The 20,306-nt window shown below is 54.2% G+C and overlaps 2 protein-coding genes and 1 long non-coding RNA gene across 6 annotated transcripts in view; all 3 read right to left on the bottom strand.

The window, feature by feature from the left end:
- Window positions 1–9,998, bottom strand: part of Arhgap27 (Rho GTPase activating protein 27) — a 28,753-nt gene extending 18,755 nt beyond the window's left edge. For 2 of the 4 annotated variants that reach the window (XM_038328400.1, XM_038328403.1), the window contains exons 1-3: window positions 9,651–9,769; window positions 8,583–8,715; window positions 6,670–7,651 (exon numbers count right to left, since the gene is read on the bottom strand). In XM_038328400.1, the coding sequence (XP_038184328.1) occupies window positions 6,670–7,323 (654 nt within the window). In that variant the 5' untranslated portion in view covers window positions 7,324–7,651; window positions 8,583–8,715; window positions 9,651–9,769. Of the gene's footprint in view, window positions 1–6,669; window positions 7,652–8,582; window positions 8,716–9,650; window positions 9,770–9,939 lie in introns of those variants that run through there. The other 2 variants (XM_038328402.1, XM_038328401.1) reach the window with 2 other exon arrangements.
- A 665-nt stretch (window positions 9,999–10,663) lies between these two features.
- Window positions 10,664–11,828, bottom strand: LOC119812914. The gene is made up of 2 exons (XR_005285129.1): window positions 11,407–11,828; window positions 10,664–11,206 (listed from the first exon to the last, which is right to left on the bottom strand). It is a non-coding gene; the product is annotated as an uncharacterized LOC119812914 (long non-coding RNA).
- Window position 11,829: 1 nt separating this feature from the next.
- Window positions 11,830–20,306, bottom strand: part of Plekhm1 (pleckstrin homology and RUN domain containing M1) — a 52,682-nt gene continuing 44,205 nt past the window's right edge. Inside the window, 4 exon segments of the mRNA XM_038327933.1 lie at window positions 11,830–13,380; window positions 14,120–14,277; window positions 14,696–14,759; window positions 17,506–17,699. Of these exon segments, the coding sequence (XP_038183861.1) occupies window positions 13,269–13,380; window positions 14,120–14,277; window positions 14,696–14,759; window positions 17,506–17,699 (528 nt within the window). The 3' untranslated portion in view covers window positions 11,830–13,268.

The following is a 20,306-nucleotide window of genomic DNA, read 5'->3' as shown; positions in this document are numbered from 1 at the left end:
TCCACTAAAACATTCAAGACTATTAGCAAAAGGAAGGGCTGATCAATGCAATTACAACTTAAACAACAAATGAGAACTCTTAAGGAGAGTTTGACCAAGTAAGGAGCTTTAAAAAGGACTTTAAAATATATCATTGTACTCACCAAAAAGATATCACCATCAGACTCAGATTTGTGGCCTCAAGTTCAAGCAGAAGGAATTCTCTCCAATGTCACAGCACAAGTACAAAAGGATAGGGAAAAAGATAAACCAGTGGACCCACTCAGGAGAGCAAACTCTCAAGTAAAAGAAAACAAAGGAAGTGAAATCCATACAATCAAGAGAGTCCTACGCTGACAGGGACGAGTCTGCTGCCCGGCAGGTTCAATAAGCATCGAGACTGGATGGAGAACTCTCATTTGGTTAGGGATGCAAGGATGAAATGGAAAATATGACAAGAAGAAAAGGGAAGCCAACTCCACCCCCACCCCAGGGGGGGGAGACACAAGGCTAACCAAGGAGTGCAAAACACGGCAATAAAATCCAGATCAACAAAATCCCACAGAGGGAATCGGCTGTTAAACAAAACATGAGCAGAACGAATGCTCCTGCTACAAGACAGGCAGTTGGCCTAGGTTTCTTTTCGTTTTCGAGATGAGTTCTTGCTAAGTTGTCCTGGCCAACTTGGACCTTGTGATTCTCCTGCTTCAGCTTCCCAAATGCTGGCTCGGCAGATGTGTGCCATCTCCCCCAGTTCATACTGGATTCCAGAGGTGGAAATTTTACAAATCTAGGGAAGATGAATTCTCTCCTAACAAGATGTCAAATAGCCAAAATTAACTAGGGAACTAGTAAAATAAATGGAATAGACTGATTACTGATAATGATGAGGGAAGCTGATCTGGAAGGTTTCATGGAAAGAAATTACAGAATTCTTTAGGTCTATCTGTGACATCACTTTCTTCCTTCAGGAAGCATCTGAGATGTTTCCTGCCAATCCCATCACGGGAGAGAAGACACTTCCAAAGTGTCTTCTGTGGCACCTTGGGGACATGTTAGCCACACATCTCCTAACAGTACGGTACTTTTGTTGGCCTATCTTGCCTCCTGGACAATAAGTTACCTGCAGCCAGGGCTTTCCTTTCATTGTGGTCCTGCTGTGCCATTTCTGACTGAATGAGTACGAGCCACAGGAGCTGCCTTCCCCCATCGGCCTACTGAACTGCCTTGTGGCAAACTCCCAACAGGGAAGCCCGGGGAAGCAGATGCAGGAATAGGACCCCGAAGTTGGCAGAAATAGACTGCAATTTCCCCGTTACCCCAACATTTAAAAGAAGGTCAAATCATTTTACAGGGGAGGGTATAGTAATTCGCATATTCAAACAGGCTGGGGAATATTCCTGTGGAGGGACAAGGAAGAGGGAGGCTGGGGTCCGGAGGCAGCCCAGTTGGCCCCTGTGCTTTCCAGGATTAGACAAAGACCTGTAAGTCTCACAGGAGACCTCCAGACAGGAACAAAAGATGCAGGATAGGGACCCCCAGGAGCCTGCAGATGAGCTGAGTGGAAAGGCAGCAATCTGGGAATCCCCTCAACACTAAAGTCCTTCCTCAACTTAGAAACAGAGCTTCCTCAACTTAACCAGGCATTCTTATGCCCCAGGGCCACAGGCTCTGTTCCAGCTCCCCCAGACATCAGCCAATAGCCACTGTCCCTTTGCTCACCAGCCCAGACCCTTTTCTGGCATGGAGCCAGAACACATTCCCGACTACTAGTTACTATGACCATGGGCCTTCCTGTACCTCAAGACCTGGCACTGATCACCCATCCAACTGACATTCAGTCTTGAGGACTGTCCCCTCCCACTCCTTAACAGAGGGAAGGTGGAAAAAAAGTTCAGGGTTCAGATGGGAGCGGCAGGAGTGTGCTGGTCTGGGATCCAGCTTGAAGGCTAGGGGCTAAAGGGAACCAGGGACCAAGAGAACCAGGGACCAAGAGTAGGAGGAATTCAGCCCCCTACCATCTAGAGGACACGAGATAGCCAGCCACCCATCTTGCAGGGGCGAGGGCCCTGAGTAGGAGCATTCTGAGTAGCCAGGTAGGTAAGGTAAATAAGGCTGGGAGGGAGTGGGGGAGGGGAAGCCCTGGTCTCCCTGCTCTTTCCTAAGCCAGATGGTGGGGCTAGGTCCTGGGACCTGTGGGTCAGCAGGGAGGAAAAGACCAGGTCAGGCATAAAGAGACCAGCTGAGCCACCTGGGGCAGCTTCCCAAGCTAGGGCTCCTGAGCGCTGTTGGGAGACAGGGGTGGAGGGAGTGAGCAGATTGGACAGGACTGAATGGCACAGGGACATCTCACTGGACGTCCTTAATTTGGCCTCCACTCCCTGCTTTTACTGACCCCAAGCTTTCCAGACACATGGTTGGCTGGGACTGTCCCTGAGACTTGCCTCAGGGAGTGTACAGGAAGGGAGGGATCAGGTGGGGAATCTGGGAGTGAGGTTAGAGAGAAAGCTGCCAGTCCCTTTCTCCCCCAGGATCTCGGTACCCCGGAGAAATCACTCACAGTTCCTGATGGCCGAGGGAGAAATGAGGGCCCAGGAGGCTCCTTCCAGTTCAGGCTGGGTCCAAGCTCAGGAGCAGTGCCTCTGGGGCTGTTTGCATAAGTTCCCAGCAAGGTCTGTAACCTGTCCTGCCAGTGGCCAATGCCCAGGCAACAGGGGCGGGCCCTAGTCCATCGGTGCCCCGGGGCCTTCCTACCTCCAAGGCTAGGGCAGGCATTTCGACCACACCCTGAAATCTTCTAGCTAGAGAAGCCAGAGGCCACATGGGGAGGGCGGTATTGGGGATTGAACCCTGTGTCTTAAACCTTCTAGCATGACCTAGTATACCCCAACTCCTCTTTTTAACCCTTTATTTGAGAGAGTTCCACTAAGTGCACCAGACTGGCTTTGTATTGCTCTGTAGCTCAAGGACCCTTGAAAACAGGATCTGACTTGCTCAGCCTTCCGAGTAGCTGGGATTACAGACATGGCCCCAGAGGCCACTTTGTCTCTTGGCTTCCTGTGTGACCCTATCCCTGTCAGGGGTGCTGGTCATGGCCTCCTGACTATCTAATTCCCCTGCTGTAACCTGGACATCAGCAGTGTCCCCTGGAGGACTGTAGGGCTGGGCACTGTGCTCAGAACAAAATGGATTTTCCTGTCTTCTGCTCCCACTGCTCTGGCCCAGAGGAACAAGGCTACTCACCCCTGGCCACTTTCCTGAGACTAAATTTGGCGGCTAGGGTGGGGTTTCGAGTCAGGAGGCCTGAGCCTGATCCGAACGCACTTCCTCTATAACCCTGTTTGTTTTGGGGGCAAAGGAGTGTCCCGTGCCTCCTTCTGAGCTGCTAGGCACTGAGCTGTGTGGCAGACCTGTGCTGGTGAGGACAGAGGGGCTGTCAGCCCCTGGGTCCACGGTGTCCAGCTCCATGACCAGCATACAGCAGGTGTAGTGTGTAGTACTCACGTGAGCTGTGGACATAAAACGCTGAAGGTGGCACAGACACTCTTCTTCTCTGGGTATGCCCGCTGAGCAGCCCGCCCTGAGGATGGAGCTGGTATACAACCTGTGACACCTCGCGGTCCACACCTTTGCTCCCGTTTTCAGTCACTCGCTTCTTCCAGGGATCCTCTCTAAACGTCCCTCCTCCTCCTTCCTCCCTCCTCCCTGCTCTGGCCTCACCCACTGCTTCAGACTTTGGGATGCCTTGATTGTTTCGCCTTCTTACTCTGACTACAGCGTTTCTCCGTCTTCTCTGCCCGACGGTTGCCCGCCTGCCCGCCGCATACCCTCTCCACTCACATCCTTCAGCCCCTGACCCACACTGTCTTCTGCAATCCCTTGACAAGGTGATCTTCTGGTGGCTATGTCAGATAATGTCCCATGGCCTTTGTCTAACTTGAACTTCTGCACATTCGCCTTGGCTTTTAGGCTTCTGTTTTTCCTCTTTGGTCCCTTTGTTTCCTCCTGACTTCCTCTTTTCCTCCTTTTGTCAACTCTATTCAGGTGCATCCCATTTTTTCCCCCCTCTAACCCGCGCTTCCTCCAAGGCCTATGTAAACAATGCCACTGTCTGCCCACCAGCGAGTGGGAAGTTAGGCCTCAGCTGCCCAACTGCTTCTCCCTGACCCCAAATTCCGTGACCTTCCCCTTTTCACCATGCAGTACAGCCCTGAAGACAGGAGTCCTTCTCAAACCCATTCCCTTCCTTACTAAGAGCCTTCCAAGAGCTGCAGGATAAAGTCCAAATTCCCACAAAGCCCTGCCTGAGCCAGCACAAGCCGTGGGTTGGGACAGAACTACAAAGCCTCCATGACGGCCTGTCCACACCTCCCCTCTGCCCTTGCCACAGCACCCTAGCACAGCTCCCTAAGGCCTGAACAGGGTGGCACAGGGGCATCTGCTATCAGGGTCCCATCCCAGACAGTGTACCTCCCAGGGCTGTTTCTGTGCTCCCATCATCCCTAGGACTGAAGGCTCACTGGGGACTTGAGAGGCATCTAATCAATTCAAGCTTAATGGACAAGCAAGAGTAAGCAAATCGACTTGGGGAATCATGGCCGAAGTATAAATGAGGGTAGTGAGTAAAACTGAGCTGCAATATGAGTAGGGGTATGTGTGTGTGTGTGTGTGTGTGCATCTATGTCTTCTCTGTGTGTGTGTGCACATGAACGCATGTATATATCTGTGTCTTCTGTGTGTGTGCGTGCACACGCACACATGTGTATATCTATGTCTTCTGTGTGTATGTGTGCACATTCATGCATGTGTGTATCTATGTCCTCTGTGTGTGTGCATCTATGTCTTCTGTGTGTGTATGTGTGTGCACTTGCACACATGTGTGTATCTATATCCTCTGGAAAACTGCCAGGCTCACCTTTCAGGAAATTCTTTCCCATGCTGCCTGGGACAAGGCAGGGCAGGGGTGGGGTTTCCTTCCCAAGGAAGAACAAACTCAGCATCCCTGCGGTTTGGTGGGGACAAGGTGTCAGGAGAGCCACAGCAGAGAATGTGCTATTGTTATACTCTGCACACAGGAGCAAACAGGGCCAGGGATGCTGAGCCCTCTGTTGAAGCCACAGTTAATTAGAGCCAGCAGCAGCCTCTCTGTCAGGTCCTTGGCAGACTTCCTGGTCCCTTCTGTGTCAGTACCAGCCCACCTTCAACTGTGTCCCCAAACTGCTCACAGGAACCTGCTGGGAGCTGGAGGAAGGATAGGGAAAGGTCAGGGATCCTGGTAGCTGGGGAGATTTCTCAGGAGATGCTGACATTTGGGCGATTCTCTTTTTCCTTGGTCCCAGAGCCTGGATTGGATAGCCACCCTTGGACAGGCTTGCACAGTCCCAGTTCATGGGTGAAGGGGGATGCAGCTCCTTGCTTCTTAACACAGTGTGAGCGATCCCTTGGCCAGAATTCTGCACATGTGACTATTTCCCATAGCCAGGATCTCATGGGGGCAGTAGACATATTCCCAACATTACTAGGACCCATAATCTGGAAAGACCCGGGAGTTTTCTAGAGGAAGGGGGCGAGCTCAAGGGCGCGGGAGAACCAAGCGCGGGCGTTTAGCCATCTATACCACAGGGGCCTGGATTGGCGGATAAGCAGGACATAGTCATTGATCGGTCATGGATACTCAAGCCGGTTGAGTGTTGTTCTCTGCAGTGGCCACAAGGAGGAGGGATGATCCGCGGAAACCTTAGCGCAGAGGCGCAGAGGCGCAGAGCTGCAGGCAACGCCGAGTCAGCCGGACCCTAGCTGCTCTCCCTGCACCGGCTCCTGCCAAGCGCTTCCACGCCTCATTGCGTTTAAGGTTCACAGCAACTTTATTCCTTGGGTATTGTTTACATACGAGGACACCGAGCTCGTCAGCAGCTGGCAGGTGACCCAGCAGAGTCAAATTCGGGTTTCAGTAGCCTCAAAACCTGAACTCAGCCTCAAGGACAAGCCGCAAGGCCAAGCAGCTGCCCTATGGGGTCGCACCTCGTGGGTGAGGGCACCTGGGACTCGGGGCCTGAGGAAGTGAGTTCTGGATAATGCCACAGCGAGTGACAGATGTCAACCCGTTGGGGGCACCCCTCCCTCCTCCCGCAGGCCATTTCTCCCTAAAAGGTTCTAAAGTTTAAGATGACATGGCCGAGCAAGAGGATTCTGAGGCTGTGTTTAAAAACGCAATGTATTCGCTGTCTCAGATTAACGCAACCGGATTCCGAAAGAGAGAGACTTCACTGCAATTGAATTCGAAAAAAGCCCATTAAGAGTTTCAGTCTTGTTTTGTTTTAAAGGAACCGAAAATTTGGAAGCTTCCCCAAAGAGAAGCAAATGCTCGACTTTCACATCCACCATCTCATCCGACTCGACCTCCACCTTCAGGGGAAGAGTGAGTGAGAGTCCACAGCTCCAAACTGCTCCTTACAGAGCAGGTGGGATTGTAGGAACGTTATTCGGTGCTGGGACCTGTCCTAGGTTAGTTAACCTCCGAGCAGGGTTTGGGACAGTACCCTAAATATTCAAGTCTATTTACATTTTTTGCATGAACATGAATATTCACGATGAATGAGATGAAGGGACAAACAGCGACCTCAGTTAAGAAATCAGCTGGGCTCTGCGCAACTGCGACCTCCCTCGGTCCCCTCGATCGCGGCGACCTACCTGCTTGGGTCTCTCCTCCCGCGGAGGACAGCGCACGTCCGGGATGGCCTCGTAGACGTTCTCCGAGTCGCTGCGCGCCAGGGGCCGCGGGCAAACCCAGGAGCCCGCCACGCTGGAGGCCTTGAAGTGGCCGACGCTACCGAGGAGGCCGGCAGGGGGCGCGGTGCCGCCGCGGGCCAAGTCGTCCAGGGACTGCGCCGGTCGCACCGGCGCTGCCGGCCGCACGTACAGGCAGGCGGGCCCTCCCGGCGCCAGGCTGCTGCGCTGGCCTCCGGCGCGCTGTCGCGCAGGGCCACACAGGGAGCTGGCGCGTCCCCGGGGCTCGGTGGAGGATCCATCGGCACCCACAGGGGTGCTTACGAAGCGGTAGTCGTAGGCCAGAGGTTCCGGGACTGCCGGACGCGGCTGCGGCAAGGAAGGCTGCGGGGTCGGGGCAGGGTCACCAAGTGCGGGCAGCTCGCGCACGTACTGCGCGGGGAGGTAGAAGGGGCGACCCCCAGGCTCGCGCTGCACGTGCCACCAGTGCTCGGTGCTGCGGCGCAGCAGTCGGTAACGCTCGTTGGGCTGGATGGCGATACGGCGCCCGTCTTTGCCGGTGTACTCGAAGGGGTGCTCCACCAGCACATACACGTCCCCTTCGACGTCGGCCGCCATCGCGGCCACCGCGCTTTTTTGCGGGCAACAAGAAGAGGAGCTGCCGAAGTCAGGACCGCGCAGCCTGGAAGAGCACCACGCCTGGAGCTCAAAGAAAAGGGTTCGAGTCCCTCTCCAGCCCTTGCCAAGTGCATTCGGGCTTCAGTTTTTCCATCTCTGAAATGGGGAATTGGATAAAATCATCTCAAAAGCTCCCAGTCTTAAGGCTCCATTCTGTGACGTTGATTGTGAGAGGTGGGTCTCGCTGCGATCCCGCGGTGAGGAAATTGGGGATGATAGAAATTCAACTTTACTCTTCAGGGAACCTTGGCTCAAAGACCCGCGGGGACTGCAAGGTAGATAACACATTTGCCTTAAGGTTGGCTGAGCCTCGTTTTTCGGGTTGGCGAACTGGGAATTAAGGCCCCTTTCCCGCCGCTCCTCCGCCCCCGTCCCGCCCCACCCCGACGCCTCCAGCCTGCAGGAAATCTGTGGAAAGCCCTAAAGTGCCCCCTCCCTTTAAGAGTCTGCACTCCGGGCAAGCGATTAATTAACTCTGGGGAGCAGGCTCTGGGGCAGCCCCCAAGTTGCTCTTCCTTAGGGGCGTCCCTGCCTTACTTAGTCCAGAGACTTTGACGTAGGGGCTTGGACAGCTAAGGCTGGAGAACCGGTTCTCTGGGTTTCTCTTTCCTTTCTCAGTGGCTTCGCCACACACGTGAATTAGGAGTCCGGCCCGCCCATCCGGGCCAGCACCGCCCCCTGCTCTCCAGCTCCCAAAGCTTCCTGGTGTGCGCACCTGCGTCTGATCCCTACCTTGCCTGCCTGCCCGGGAGAGTAGTTCCTATAGAATGCATTTCGATAGTGTCACCAGGATCCCCTAAAGTTCTTTGGAGGAATCATCATAACGCCCCACCCACCCACCCAATGCCTGTTCAGTGAGTGTATGGGGGAAGAGGGACGATCTCAACTTGTGTGCCTTCAAAAAAGTGAAGCCGGTGGCCTACTCCGGAAGTGCTGGTCACTCCAAAACCCTACACTGACCACTCCGTTTACTGCTCTACAAGATGGCCTGGGGCCAGCAGCGGGGAGTCCACCCTCTTGCTGAGGTTGACTTCACGTTTTCAAGAATTCCTTGTAGGGGGAAGGGGTGTAGACTGAGTCAGTGAGCACCCTGAGCCTGAGAGGCGGTGTCACGCTAGAGCAGAGCCTGGCGAGCAAATCCTGGGAGAGTGAACACTCGGGCTACGCCCCCTTCCCCAAGACCCCAGTCACGCACTCACGTTAGCTGGGAGGGTCTCAGGCTGCCCATGGACTGGATGGGCGGGGCTGGCGGAGGGTAGCAGGTGAGGTCTCTACCATCTCTGTGGGCGGGACTTCCAAGGGATGAGACCGAAGGAACCGCACAGAACAGAGCTGACTCAGAGAGGAGAGGCAGAGACCCACACTCAGTACGGTTGTTCCCAGTCCCCAGTACAGCTTGTATGGGAGGGTGAGGAGGAGCCATAATGTCTGTGCCGGGGCCCATGGGAGAACTGTGAGACTGGGTCTCCAGGAAAAAAAAAAAAAAAAGGCACGAGGGAGGGGTTGCGTGGAAGAGGTGCTGACTAAGGGTAGTGAGCGGAGCTTAAGGGTCAATAGGTCCTGCTTCTCCCCTCCACCCCCGGAGGGAATTGCTGCCCCCGAGGCCCTGCGTTTCGCGGGCTCGATGCTCTGGGAATGCCCGGCTGGAGGTGGTTGTCTGGTCCCTGCATGCACATTCTGAGCGAGGCCATTTGCTCCCTAAATCACGAACTGCGAGCCTTTTGCAGCTAGACCGAGAGTACTATCCATTCCTAGTGCACCTCCGCCCTCTCAGGGCGCAGCCCGTCCGGGCCTGGAAAAACTAGAGTCCCCTTGCAGGGACGCTCACAGGAGCGCAGTGTCTCGAGTTGTGTGGCAAGGGGACCTGCACTTCAGATCTTTCCTTTATCCGGGGAGAGCAAAGAGAAGGGGAGGGATGCGAGAGCGGGGAGGATCCCTGGAAGCAAGAACGCACCCTAAGCCAGTAGGTCTCCTGCATCTTTTGCCCCGGTCGTCCCTCGCCATAGCGTCACCAATGCCTAAATCAGCACCGGGGGACTTTAGCTGGTTCCCCTCTTGCCCCCAGACGGAAGGCAGCCCCCACGCCTAACGCTCCTTCCTGGGGATCGGGCCTCCGGGGTTTTAACCTCAGTACAGTGAGAAGGACAGGCGGTGCGCGGGGCTCCAGGGTGGGGACGGCCACCTGGGGGCACCTTTCCCGCCCTCCCACGACCCAGCACCATCCTCCCCGACACCACCCCTCCCTCAGTCTAGCCCGGCCCGGGCACCTCAGAACTTTCGCCCGCTGGCCTAGCTTCCACTTGTCCTGGCAGCCGCGCGTGGGGTCCGCGTCCGGTGCTGCCTGTTCCACGGCCCTGCTCCCGCGGTGCCCTGTTTCCTGTTCAACAATATAACCGGCGGAGAGCGCTCGGCAGAACTTCCTCCCAGGCTGGGGCTGGGCTGTGCTTGCAAGAGACAATCCCCGGTGTCCTGGCTTCCTGTCCCCTCTGGGCCGGGCCAGCGCTCTAGGAGCAGACACCACCCTTCCCCCTCCTTCCCCGGGATCCTGGGCCACACCTGGCTGTCTCCGGGGAGGAGGCGGCGGCAGGGCCTGGATGGAGATCTGCGGGGGAGGCAGTTTCTCTCAACTTCTGACCAGATTACCCTCCCACTGACCCTCGTCGTCGGAAGGGGGAAAGAGTCCTTGTCCAGTACTCTGCAGGCATCTTGGAAGCCACTTGGCTCTTGGGAAAGCAGCCTTCCCACTCTGAGCTGTGCCTGGGAACATTTCTGACTAGGACAGGCCCCAGCACCGGAGTATCCATTCTCTCTGGCCTCCAAAAAGTGTAGGGTCCAACTGGGTGCTCCACCCAGGAGCTGCTTAAGGCTCCTGAGCAGAGAAGGGAACCCTCACAGCAGGCCTATGTCCCTCCAGGGCTGAGGGTTTGGCTGGACACACCCACCCTCATATTTTTTTTTTTTGACTCCCCATTCCTCATCTTTGCTGTTAGTCTTGTCCACTAATGAGCCCGCATTCTGCTGGGTAGGCTCCACCAGAGAAGGCATATGGCAGAAGAGGCTGAATGAGCGAGCTCTCTCCCTCCACCCTACCTTGTCTTTCCCTAATTGCCCTAGCCCCCAGCCAGCCAGTCAGGTCTGTCTCTGGGTGTACAGTGATCTGATGCCCAACTCTGCTGCAAGCTGGCACTTAGACATGGGAGTCCGGCTTTACTGGGTCTCAGTTCCTCCCATTGTCTCATAGGCTTGCGGGGAAGGATAAATGAGACAGACTAAACACAACGATGGTGCGCATGACCTTTATTATTTGTTGTTACTTTCATGATAGGAGGCACTTTCTGGGGATGAGAGCTCCAGTTTTCCCGCCCCCTCCAGACAGAGGGGAGGAAAGGGAAACTGCCCCCGAGGCCTGTGCTGAAGGTGCAAAACTGAGCCTGAGGCCCTGGGCAGTGTCAACTCAAGCGTCAGGCCGCTTTTCTGGGCCTGCCTCCCCCAACCTCCAAATCCAGTTCCCCTTTCTTCCTCTAGGTCTCTGGAGAATCGGGCTCATCGATGGCCAAGGAGCAGCCCCACTCACTGGCTGAAGGTCCTCGAGTTCAGGAAATGTACCCCTGGGTGTTGTCTTTTTCTGTCCCGTCTTCCCACCACCTGCTTTCCCTAGGAATTAGTCTCCTTCCTTCTTCTGTTCTTACACGGGCAGTGTGGGGCTTCTCCTGGAACCTCTGGTGAAAGCCAGCAGCAGACAGGTCTCTTGAGCCTTTAATCCAGGAGCCAGGGCTTACCCTTCTTGCTTACCCTCTCTGAATCCCACACCCAGATTCCTGAGCTTTTACAGGTCAGTGTGTGTGTGTGTGCGCGTGTGTGTGTGTGTGTGCGCGTGTGTGAGAGAGAGAGAGAGAGAGAGAGAGAGAGAGAGAGAGAGAGAGAGAGAGAGAGAGAGAGAGATCTGTATTCAGGCACTTAAGGCAGAAGAGCGAGCTTTAGCCTCCCAACTCCACCCAGGGCACCCTAAATTCTGTCACTTACCTCTTGTCCCCTGCTGCTTTGGCTGGCAAGTGTGCTCCACAACCCTGAAATGCCAGTCCCTAGGATTGAGGGGAGCGGGTGGGATGGCTGGTGTCTCCCCAGCAGCCGCAGGAGTAAGAATCAGAAGCCAGATTTTGATTAGAAAGATGAGCTCTTTACTGCAAATCAGTCAAATACCACGGAAGCAGCTCCTTCTCTACACTGTCAAGGCCCACTTGTCAGAATATTGCATAAAATAACATCTCTTACAGTGTGGGCACTGCTGAGGTTCACGTGAGCAAGCTCTTCTGGTGGTGGGGTGACTCATCTGAGCACATCAGCAGCTCAGGAAAGGTGAGGGCACGCTCTAACGTGTACAGCCCAGGCAGTGGAGGGGCTCCGGCTGCCCCTGGTGGGTTCTGGAATACTCTCATGTAACAAGCCCACAGCAAGAGGGCTCTGATCAGGCGGTGGTTTGGGGGAAGTGTTAATGCTGGCTGTGGGGTGCAGCTATGGATACACTGCGTGGTTCTGGAAGCTTTGGCTTCCCAACCACTGGAGAGTGCTGTCGTCCATGATGGGGACAGATTAACTGTGGCAGCTTCTACCACCTGCCAATGCCTCCTCTGGTCTATTGCACAATTCTTCAAACTTCAGGAGGTGACTCAGCTCATTCACCCCCGGGAGGGTGGGGAAACCTCTTCTCTAGAAATGACAGGTACATTTCCAGAGAGGCTCACCATTTCACCTGAGGCCTCTGGCTCTGACTTGAGTACTCTGGGATGGCCAGAAGGGCTACGGGGTCCAGGAGAGGTGAGGACAGCATAGTACATACCTACTCCCCTAAATGCCTCAAGGCTATGAACATCACCCTGAGAACAATTCTGGAATGCTACACCAGCCCCAAGAGCCTCTTCAGGGCAAGCCTGCTCCTGAGAAGTCCACTGGGCACCGCAGTGTCCTGCTGAGCAAGCGAATCTGGAGACAAGGGCTGAGGAAGCTTCCACAGTGCAGCTTCTGCACACATCTGTCTGTTCCACAGGCGGAGCTCGGAGCCTCTCGGTGTCTAGCCTACTTTACCCTGGCAGGGGTTAGCCCTACCATCTACCAGGACTAAGGAGGGTACAGGGATGAGGTGGGCAGGATCACGGTCTTCCTGACAAGGAAGACTCAAAGTGCTGACAGTGCTGGCGCTGGTCATTCCCCTGCTTCTGCTGTGTTCCCAAGCCAGAAAGGAGGCAGGGGCTGTGACAGAGAAAGGGGATACTTTCCAGGTGAGAGTACGAAGACGGAGGGCAGGGTAGTCTCTGAAACTGACCAGCCGTGCAGTGATGGGTCGTTTGGCACGTAACACTTGCACTTCCGGCAGTATGTGCCAGAACGGGCAAGGAAAGGCGCCCAGCCCAGAGGCTTGTCCACCTAGGCCCATCCTGCCTCTGGGCTGGGACTGCTCTCACCCACTTGGGCGAATGGTTGCATTTCTTAGGTGGTTTAGGTAGGGTCAAGAATAAAAAAAATATTTTCTGTTTAAATATGAAGGGGGAAAACCCACCTTAAAAAACTAGACCTTTTAATCAGGAATGTGAGTTCAAAGTGCTCACCAGGCCTCGTTTCCACAGTGTATGAACAGCCCTAATGGAGGTGCTATGAAAGCTAGGTACACCAGGCCGGATAAAAGGCCTTTGCAGAGGCACCACTGGGTGGGTCCCCACCTCCTGGAGCAGAAGGCTAATGAGGGGCCAGGAGTGTCACTGGGGCTTCCTGGGCCTTCTCTGGAAGCTGGAGCTCTGGGCACACCTGAGAGTGTCCTTTACAGGGAGACAGAGAAGCCTAAGCTGATGACAAACCCAGTTGGATGGCCCCGGAAGGTCAGGACAGCAGGCTTAGCTGACAATGTTCTGTTCCTGGTACTTGCGCCGGCGGGCACAGCGGGGACAGCCCTTCTGCACCACAGCCTGGCAGCTCTGATGGAAGACAGTTCTGCATTCCTCACACCTGAGAAGAGAGCATCCGGGCCTTTGAGTGACAGTCACCTAGATGTGCCGGGCCCAGGCTGGCCAGGGCCTGGACAGACCCCAGAGAGGCTGTGTTCTGTCTGTAGCCCACACTCACGCGTACTGCCCTCCAACTCTCTTGGAGAGCACTTCAGACACTGGACCCATAAGTGACACCACGCCTGCTGATACTCTGTGCCCTACTTTATTCTTTGTAATGCTGGAGTGTTTATGTGACTTCTTGCCTACCTTTAAGCAGTTGAAACAGCCCAGGTCCATTCGGGCTGACGCTGGCTGGCTCATCTACTGAAGGTGAGTAGATGACCGCCCTAGTTCAGCCTTCCACTCCTACCTGGGGTAAGGGTAAGGGAAGACTGGGGTGTATACCCCTGTTCAGGGTCTTCTAACGATGTGCAGTACTAAACGGCAAGAACTACCACTTACTGCAGCTGGGGCCATGGTAGGTACCAGCTATCAGGTCCCCACTTGGCTAGTGCTCATCCTCAGGCTAGTGCTCGAGGGCCAGGGATATACTGTCAACCCTCAACCCATTTGTAGACTGAGCTCAAAGACACCCCACTTCATGAGGCAGCAACCACCCGGGGGTGGGCTGTGAGCCCAGGTGGCTCTGGGCAGTCACAGAATCCTGGGCATCGGCAGAGTGGAGTGTGTGCATAAGCGGATGAGGGTTACCAGGGATGCTGGGTCAGGCTGTGGTTGTGGGGTAGTAGCCCTCGTACCTGACTGTGGTGTCAAACTCAAAGGGAAAGATGATGTCATGGTGGTGGCAGATCTGGCAGATGAAGCCTCGCTGGGTGCACAGGTCACAGTGGTAGACGTGCTGAGAGGCGTACTCAATCAGGGCTTTGAGGAATCCTTCATACACCCCCTCTGCAATCTGCAGGGGCAATGGAGACCAGTCTTAGGTGGCTCTACTGTATCGCCATAGCACCTGCCTCAGAACTTCCTAGTTTCACATGGGCAAAAAGAACTCCCTGCATCAGGTTGTTGATGTGGGCATCGGCCTGCACCCGAGGTACAGGACCAACAGATAGGATCCCAATCTACCCTGTCATCTTTGGAGGAAAGGCCTCCGCTTTTACCCTTGGGATGCTGGAACCCCTGCTTAGTCCAGGAGGTAGGGGTTAGTGACTGCTCAGGAGGAGGGCAAACGGAGGCCATTCTGAGGTGGGGGACTGTTGAAGATTGCTGGCTGGCCTGAGTTTGCCCCACCTGCTATTTCTCTGAGATTTCTTCAGGATTAAGAACCTTCTAGTAAATCCAGGATTTAGGGGTGAGGAGCATGGGATGCTCACCTGCTGGAGGTCAGCAACACTGAATTTGTGAGGAGACTCCAAGAGATAATTCCTGTGGCTTAGCCTGCAAAGGCAACACAAGCACTTCCTCAGAAGGGCTTCCAAGGTCAGGCCTCCAGTTCCTGGTTTCCTTCCCCTTAGCCCCGCCTACCAGTCAGTAACACAAGTCTGGGTTACCAGGCAGGCCAAGAGCACATCAGTCCGCCTAAGCTCCTTGTACATTAATTAGCCCCTGGTACCTAGGGGCATCCTTCTGGGAGACATGGAATTGTTTTGAGGATGAAATAATTTGCTGAACACATTTGGTGCATTGCAAACACATTGACTACCAAGCCATGAGGATGAAGTGGGCTGACGTGAGGTGCCCGGAACTGGGGTAAATACCTAGTAATCCCGTGAAGCTGGTCCAATTTTAACTCCCATTTTGAGAAGACAGGAAACACAGGTTAAATGACTTGCCTGAGGTCACAGAGTTAAGAATCAGAGCTTGAACTTGACGCAGGAATCTGGCCTGTATCCTCATCCCCTCCATTGAGTCAGTGCCAGTACTGAAACAGTTCTGAGGACAGAAAATCATGGACACAGCCCCTTCCCCCAGGTCACGTTCAAGCATCTGGTTTCCCTGACCTCTGAGAGGAACTGATTCATACTCTAGGCAAAGCAGATCTAATTTCAGGTTGAGGAGAAAAAGATGAAGGCAGGACACAGCCCTGCTCAGGTTCCTAACAGATCAACGGCAGGGACCCCAGGTCACATTCTGAGGGGAGGGAAAACACTTGCAGAGAATCCCTGGCACAGAGCCCGGATGGCCACGCATGTGGGCACTGGTGTGAAGGTATGCCAAGCTGGGGAAGTGTGGGGCCCTATCTGGACACTCTGGACACTAGGACAGGACAGTGCCAGGCCCCTGGGAGATTGGCCACACTCTAGTTATGATCCACAGGGAGCCCAATCTGGGCCTAGGATACTGAATCCTACACAGCCAAGTAAGGTAAGGACTCCAATTTGCCCTCAGAGAGCCTCCAGCTTTCTGGGAACAGGAAGCTGTCATTTATAGCCAGGAAAACATGGGAGGGGGTACAAAGGCTGACCCTGAGTTGGCAGGAAGGGTGGAGTTGATTTAATGGAGATTATCCCTGTCATCTTCCCTTTGTCCAGTCCGAGGAGCCAGCAGGGGAGTCACTGACTGTACCCTTTGCCTGTCACTGTCAGTGTGGCCTCGCAACTGATTTTTCTGTAAGGTTTGGTCGAGGGCACAGACAGAGTGTGTATAAACATAAAGTAAGCCTCTCACAGCCTGGCCTGCCCTCTCACAGGCAGCTGTGCGGGGCTGAGGCAGGGTGTGACAGCGAGTCAAGAAGATGGAGATAGAGACAGGCTGCCCGAGAACCCATCAGAGGCTGCCGGGAACAAGTCAGCAGGTAAGGTGAGTGGGGCCAGCACCCATGAGCCATGCTGTAGTCACCCATTTACACAGAAGGCAGTGAGACTTTTTTCCCACCCAGAGATTTTGCCTCTGGGCAGGTGTACACATTCTTTGGAGCCCTGGCCCCTGGAATCCCTGAAAAGAGAGAATGGGTCAACTTCATGGGGAAAAGGAGACCCAGGTACTGTGTTGATCTCAGGAGGCAGAGCTCCCAGGAAGGCTGTCTGTGGAAGGAGGCAAAGCCTGGTGAGGCTCGGTGGCTGTTCTGGGCAGAAGAGGGCCAGTGTTCCCCTCTGTCCTGCCCAAGAGTCAGGGAACCATCACTGGACACGCCCACGCTCAAGGCACAGTGCAGGCATGCCTCAGGGAGAACTGAGGTATGCCTGGGCCTGAGGAGACATGCTCAGACAGTGCTCTCTGTGCTGGCCTCTGGGGAAGCAGGCTAGGGAAGGACAGCCTGTAGACGCCTCCAGTCTCCAGAGAGCCAGCAAAGCAGACACAAAGTCCATACTATGCAGCGCACCTCACTCCTCCCAAAGGCCTGCCCACCTGAGGGCTCCCCAGAGAATACAGCCCCTTAGAAGCCACATCTTTAGCCATAAGTTAGGGCCTGGAGGCCCGAGGCAGTCAGAGACCTATCAGACTCTCCTGAAGTCCCACTTCCCATCCCTAAGCACTAAAAGATCCAGGCTCTGGGGAACAAGGGGTTTCTAGAGGGTGTCCTGAGGGTGCGGCTATTGTACATGCTGCAGATGCTCCAGGGAGGAGCGTTGCCAAAGCCAGCAGCCAAGGGATGAGCCAGGCCAGCGTCCTTCTCGCTACTACCCTTTACCACTTTGCCCACTTCCGTTCCTTCTTCAGCTGAAGCACTTCCTGAACATTCCATGCCTGGTGCTTTCCTCCATGGCCCGCGTGTGCCCCTCCTCAGCCAACCTTCCTCTTCTCCTCCTTCCCTAGGTGACTTCTATTTACTTTTTAGGTCTCATTTCAGAAGCCGCTCCCTCCAGGAAGCCCTTCTGATGCATCCCCCTGGCCCCTATGCACATCTGGAGCATCCTTCCTCTCTCCCTCCCTCTGCCCCCACTGGAGGTGCTGCTGGCTCACCTGCTTCCCACCACACCAGTGGCTTCCTGAAGGGAGGCCCCGGGTCTGCTTGACTCAGCACAGGCACTCGGAATGGTTGCTCTCAATAAATGTTTGTTGAACAAAGGAACGAGTGAACATACAACAAAACCGCACACCACCCTCAGGGGACACAGTGATTTCATTGCCAGCGGGAAGTTCCCAGCTCAGCTCTGGCATTTCCCAAGTGCACACCCTGCCCAGGCCTTGGTGGGTGTGTGCACACAGGTGCATGCGCACATAACGAGTGCTCACGGCTCACCTTTTGCTCAGCTCCTTCAGGGCACCACTTCTGCACAGGCCTAGGTAGTCCCCCAGAAGCCTCAGCTGCTCCCGGCTCCTGCCAATGAGCCGCATGCGCTCCACATGCTCATACAGAGAGGCGTTCACCAGCTGCAGGTTGATAAGGGGCTGAGCCCGGATCTGTGCCAGGAACTTCAGGGCCTGCCGGCAGACCTGGAGAAATCCAAGGAAGACTTTGCCTGCTCAGCTAAGGCTTCTGGCTGGATGCTGTGTTACCTAGTTCAAACCTGCCTGCAGCCTGTCCTCATTGAATGGTATTTTCTTCAAGTCACAGAGCAGGAAATAAGGCCAGAGGATTGAGGCCACTTGACCAAGGTCACACAGCTCAGAAACCCGGCTAGTCAATATCTGAAAGCAGTCTCAAACCCTGTTGTTGTCTGATTCTGACCATGCTGAGACAAGGGAGATTCTTTCCACACTTTCCTGTCCTCCCAGCCCCCTTTTCCTGCCTACAGGAAACATGCTGTCCTCTGGGCCCTAACTCAGGAACCAGGTGACTCCGCTGCTGATGCTCCAGCCACAGGAAGCTACGGAGCAGACAGAACTCCATGACATTCCTAAGTGCCCTCAGCTCTAGCCAGTACTTCAGGATAATGTTAGAGGGTCTCAGCTGCCAGCATCTCCACTTAGAGATAAGTGATTCCTCTATATTCTCTCATCTCTGGGGAGGTGGCAGTGCCTATTTTACAGATGGTGAAACAGCTTCAGAGAAGCGAAAGTGGCTCATCCAACTTGCCTGCGGATGGCAGAGGCCAACAGGCGTGGTCTTTCTCATGGGGCTGCCATAAACTCAGTTTTCTGTGGCCAAGAGCTAAGGTTTGCTACAGGAAAATCAAAGCACACTTCATGAATTATTTTGAGTTTAGACTAAAAGTTATAACTGCATTTCCCATGTGCCAGAGCCCTGAAGTAACAGCCCCCAGTCTAGACAAAGCCTGGTAGCAAACTCCGACAACTGGGGTCAAAGTGCTGCCCTCTAGACTGAGCCTAGCTCTTCCCACAACCCAGTCGCTGGATCAGCTGAAACAACATCCAGCAATGTGTGCTAAACACTGCCCAGCCCTCCCCTGCACATGGCCTTCATGCTCCCCAGAGGCTGTTTGTATCCTGGGGCATGGAAGAGACAGGTCAAGGCAGAATGCCGGTACTGGGGTGACGTTCTGCCAGGTGCCAGCTGGATCTCAGTACAAGTGGGTCAGCCAGCGCAGCAACAGCAAACAATGAAGTTCCAAACCCTTGGGCCAACTACTCTCTGCTTTGAATTTCCCTGTCTTTCCCAGGCCAGTGATTGCGGAGGGAGAACTTTCCTGGTCCCAGAAGCATCTAGAACAGGACTGCCATGTCTCAGTGTGGGACAAGATGAGGCAGATTCTAGCAGTGAATGGGGAGCTCCACAGACGCACCAGGCTAGGAGTGCTAACTGTTTTACTGTCAAAGGGCTCGTGTGCATCTTTGAATTTTGAGGTGTACACTCCTCTATGTGGTGGACTAGTTAATACTGAGGGCGGGGTGGAGACAAGATCAACAACAGAAGGCCAAAACAAAGCCAATGTTGGGGTTTCCCCTCACCACAAGGGTGAAACTAACTCAGCGTCACCATTCCTGTATGGTGGGGCACAGCCAAAGTCAAGACTGCAGCCCACAGGCTCTGACAGAAGCAAACGGCTCCTTCCTTGTGTTTCTATGTCCATGCCCTTGGGAGAAAGCCAAGTCTGTTCCCCTGGAGAAAGACCCTGGATAAATGGCCCTAGGAACGAAAGTGTAACAGGCTGTGAGGACAGAAAGGCACAGTTGACAGGTACTAAGAGACTATCACAAGCAAGCAATCAATCTCCTTCAGAAGTATACATGATAAAGGTGACCAAGGGCCATCAAGAGGTAAAGGTGTCTGCAGCCAAGTCTGATGAGACAGTTCAATCCCCAGGGCACACACGGTGGAAGGAGAGAACAGACTAGTGTTTGCACATACCGTGTGTACACATACAGTAATGAAAAAGTACCAAAGATATAATATTAAATAAACAAAATGTGGTGAAGCAAGGTAAGTCCAGATGCTTATGCAAACAAATACTCTAAAAACAAGCGTGGCCATTTACAGCCGAAAACACTGATGCTCAGAGGTTAAAGGCTCTGAACGCAGCTTTGATGTGTCCTTTCGGGCCTCTCTAAGTTGGAGGTGTTAAGCAATAACGATACTGTATGACCTAGAAAAATGCTTTGTTGATGGAGGAGGGGCATCTGTCTATGTGTTACTTTCATTGGTTAATAAAGAAACTGCCTTGGCCCTTTAATAGGAAAAAAGATTAGGTAGGCGGAGTAGACAGAACAGAATTGTAGAAGGAAAGCAGAGTCAGGCAGACGCTTCAGGCAGACGCCATAGCTCTCCTCTCCGAGATGGACGCAGGCTAAGATCCTTCCCGGTAAGACACCACCTTGTGGTGCTACACAGATTACTAAATATGGGTTAAAGCAAGATATGAGAATTAGCCAATTAAGAGGCTACAGATAACGGGCCAGGCAGTGTTTAAATGAATACAGTTTCCGTGTAATTATTTCGGGTAAAGCTCGCCGGGTGTCGGGAAGCGGTCCGCCATTCCCATCACTACACTTTGTCCTCCCAGCTCATCAGCACACGCAAAGCTATCTCAGGGGTGCAGCCCACGGGCTAGCCCATCTGTATGTCCATCCACCCATCCATCAGTGTGCTGCACCTACTCTAGCCTAACTTACCCACCGACCAACCCTCAACAACTGTTGCTA

This window comes from Arvicola amphibius, chromosome 4, assembly GCF_903992535.2.
Source record: "Arvicola amphibius chromosome 4, mArvAmp1.2, whole genome shotgun sequence".
Lineage (NCBI taxonomy): Eukaryota > Metazoa > Chordata > Mammalia > Rodentia > Cricetidae > Arvicola > Arvicola amphibius.
This window is presented reverse-complemented; position numbering and strand designations above follow the sequence as displayed.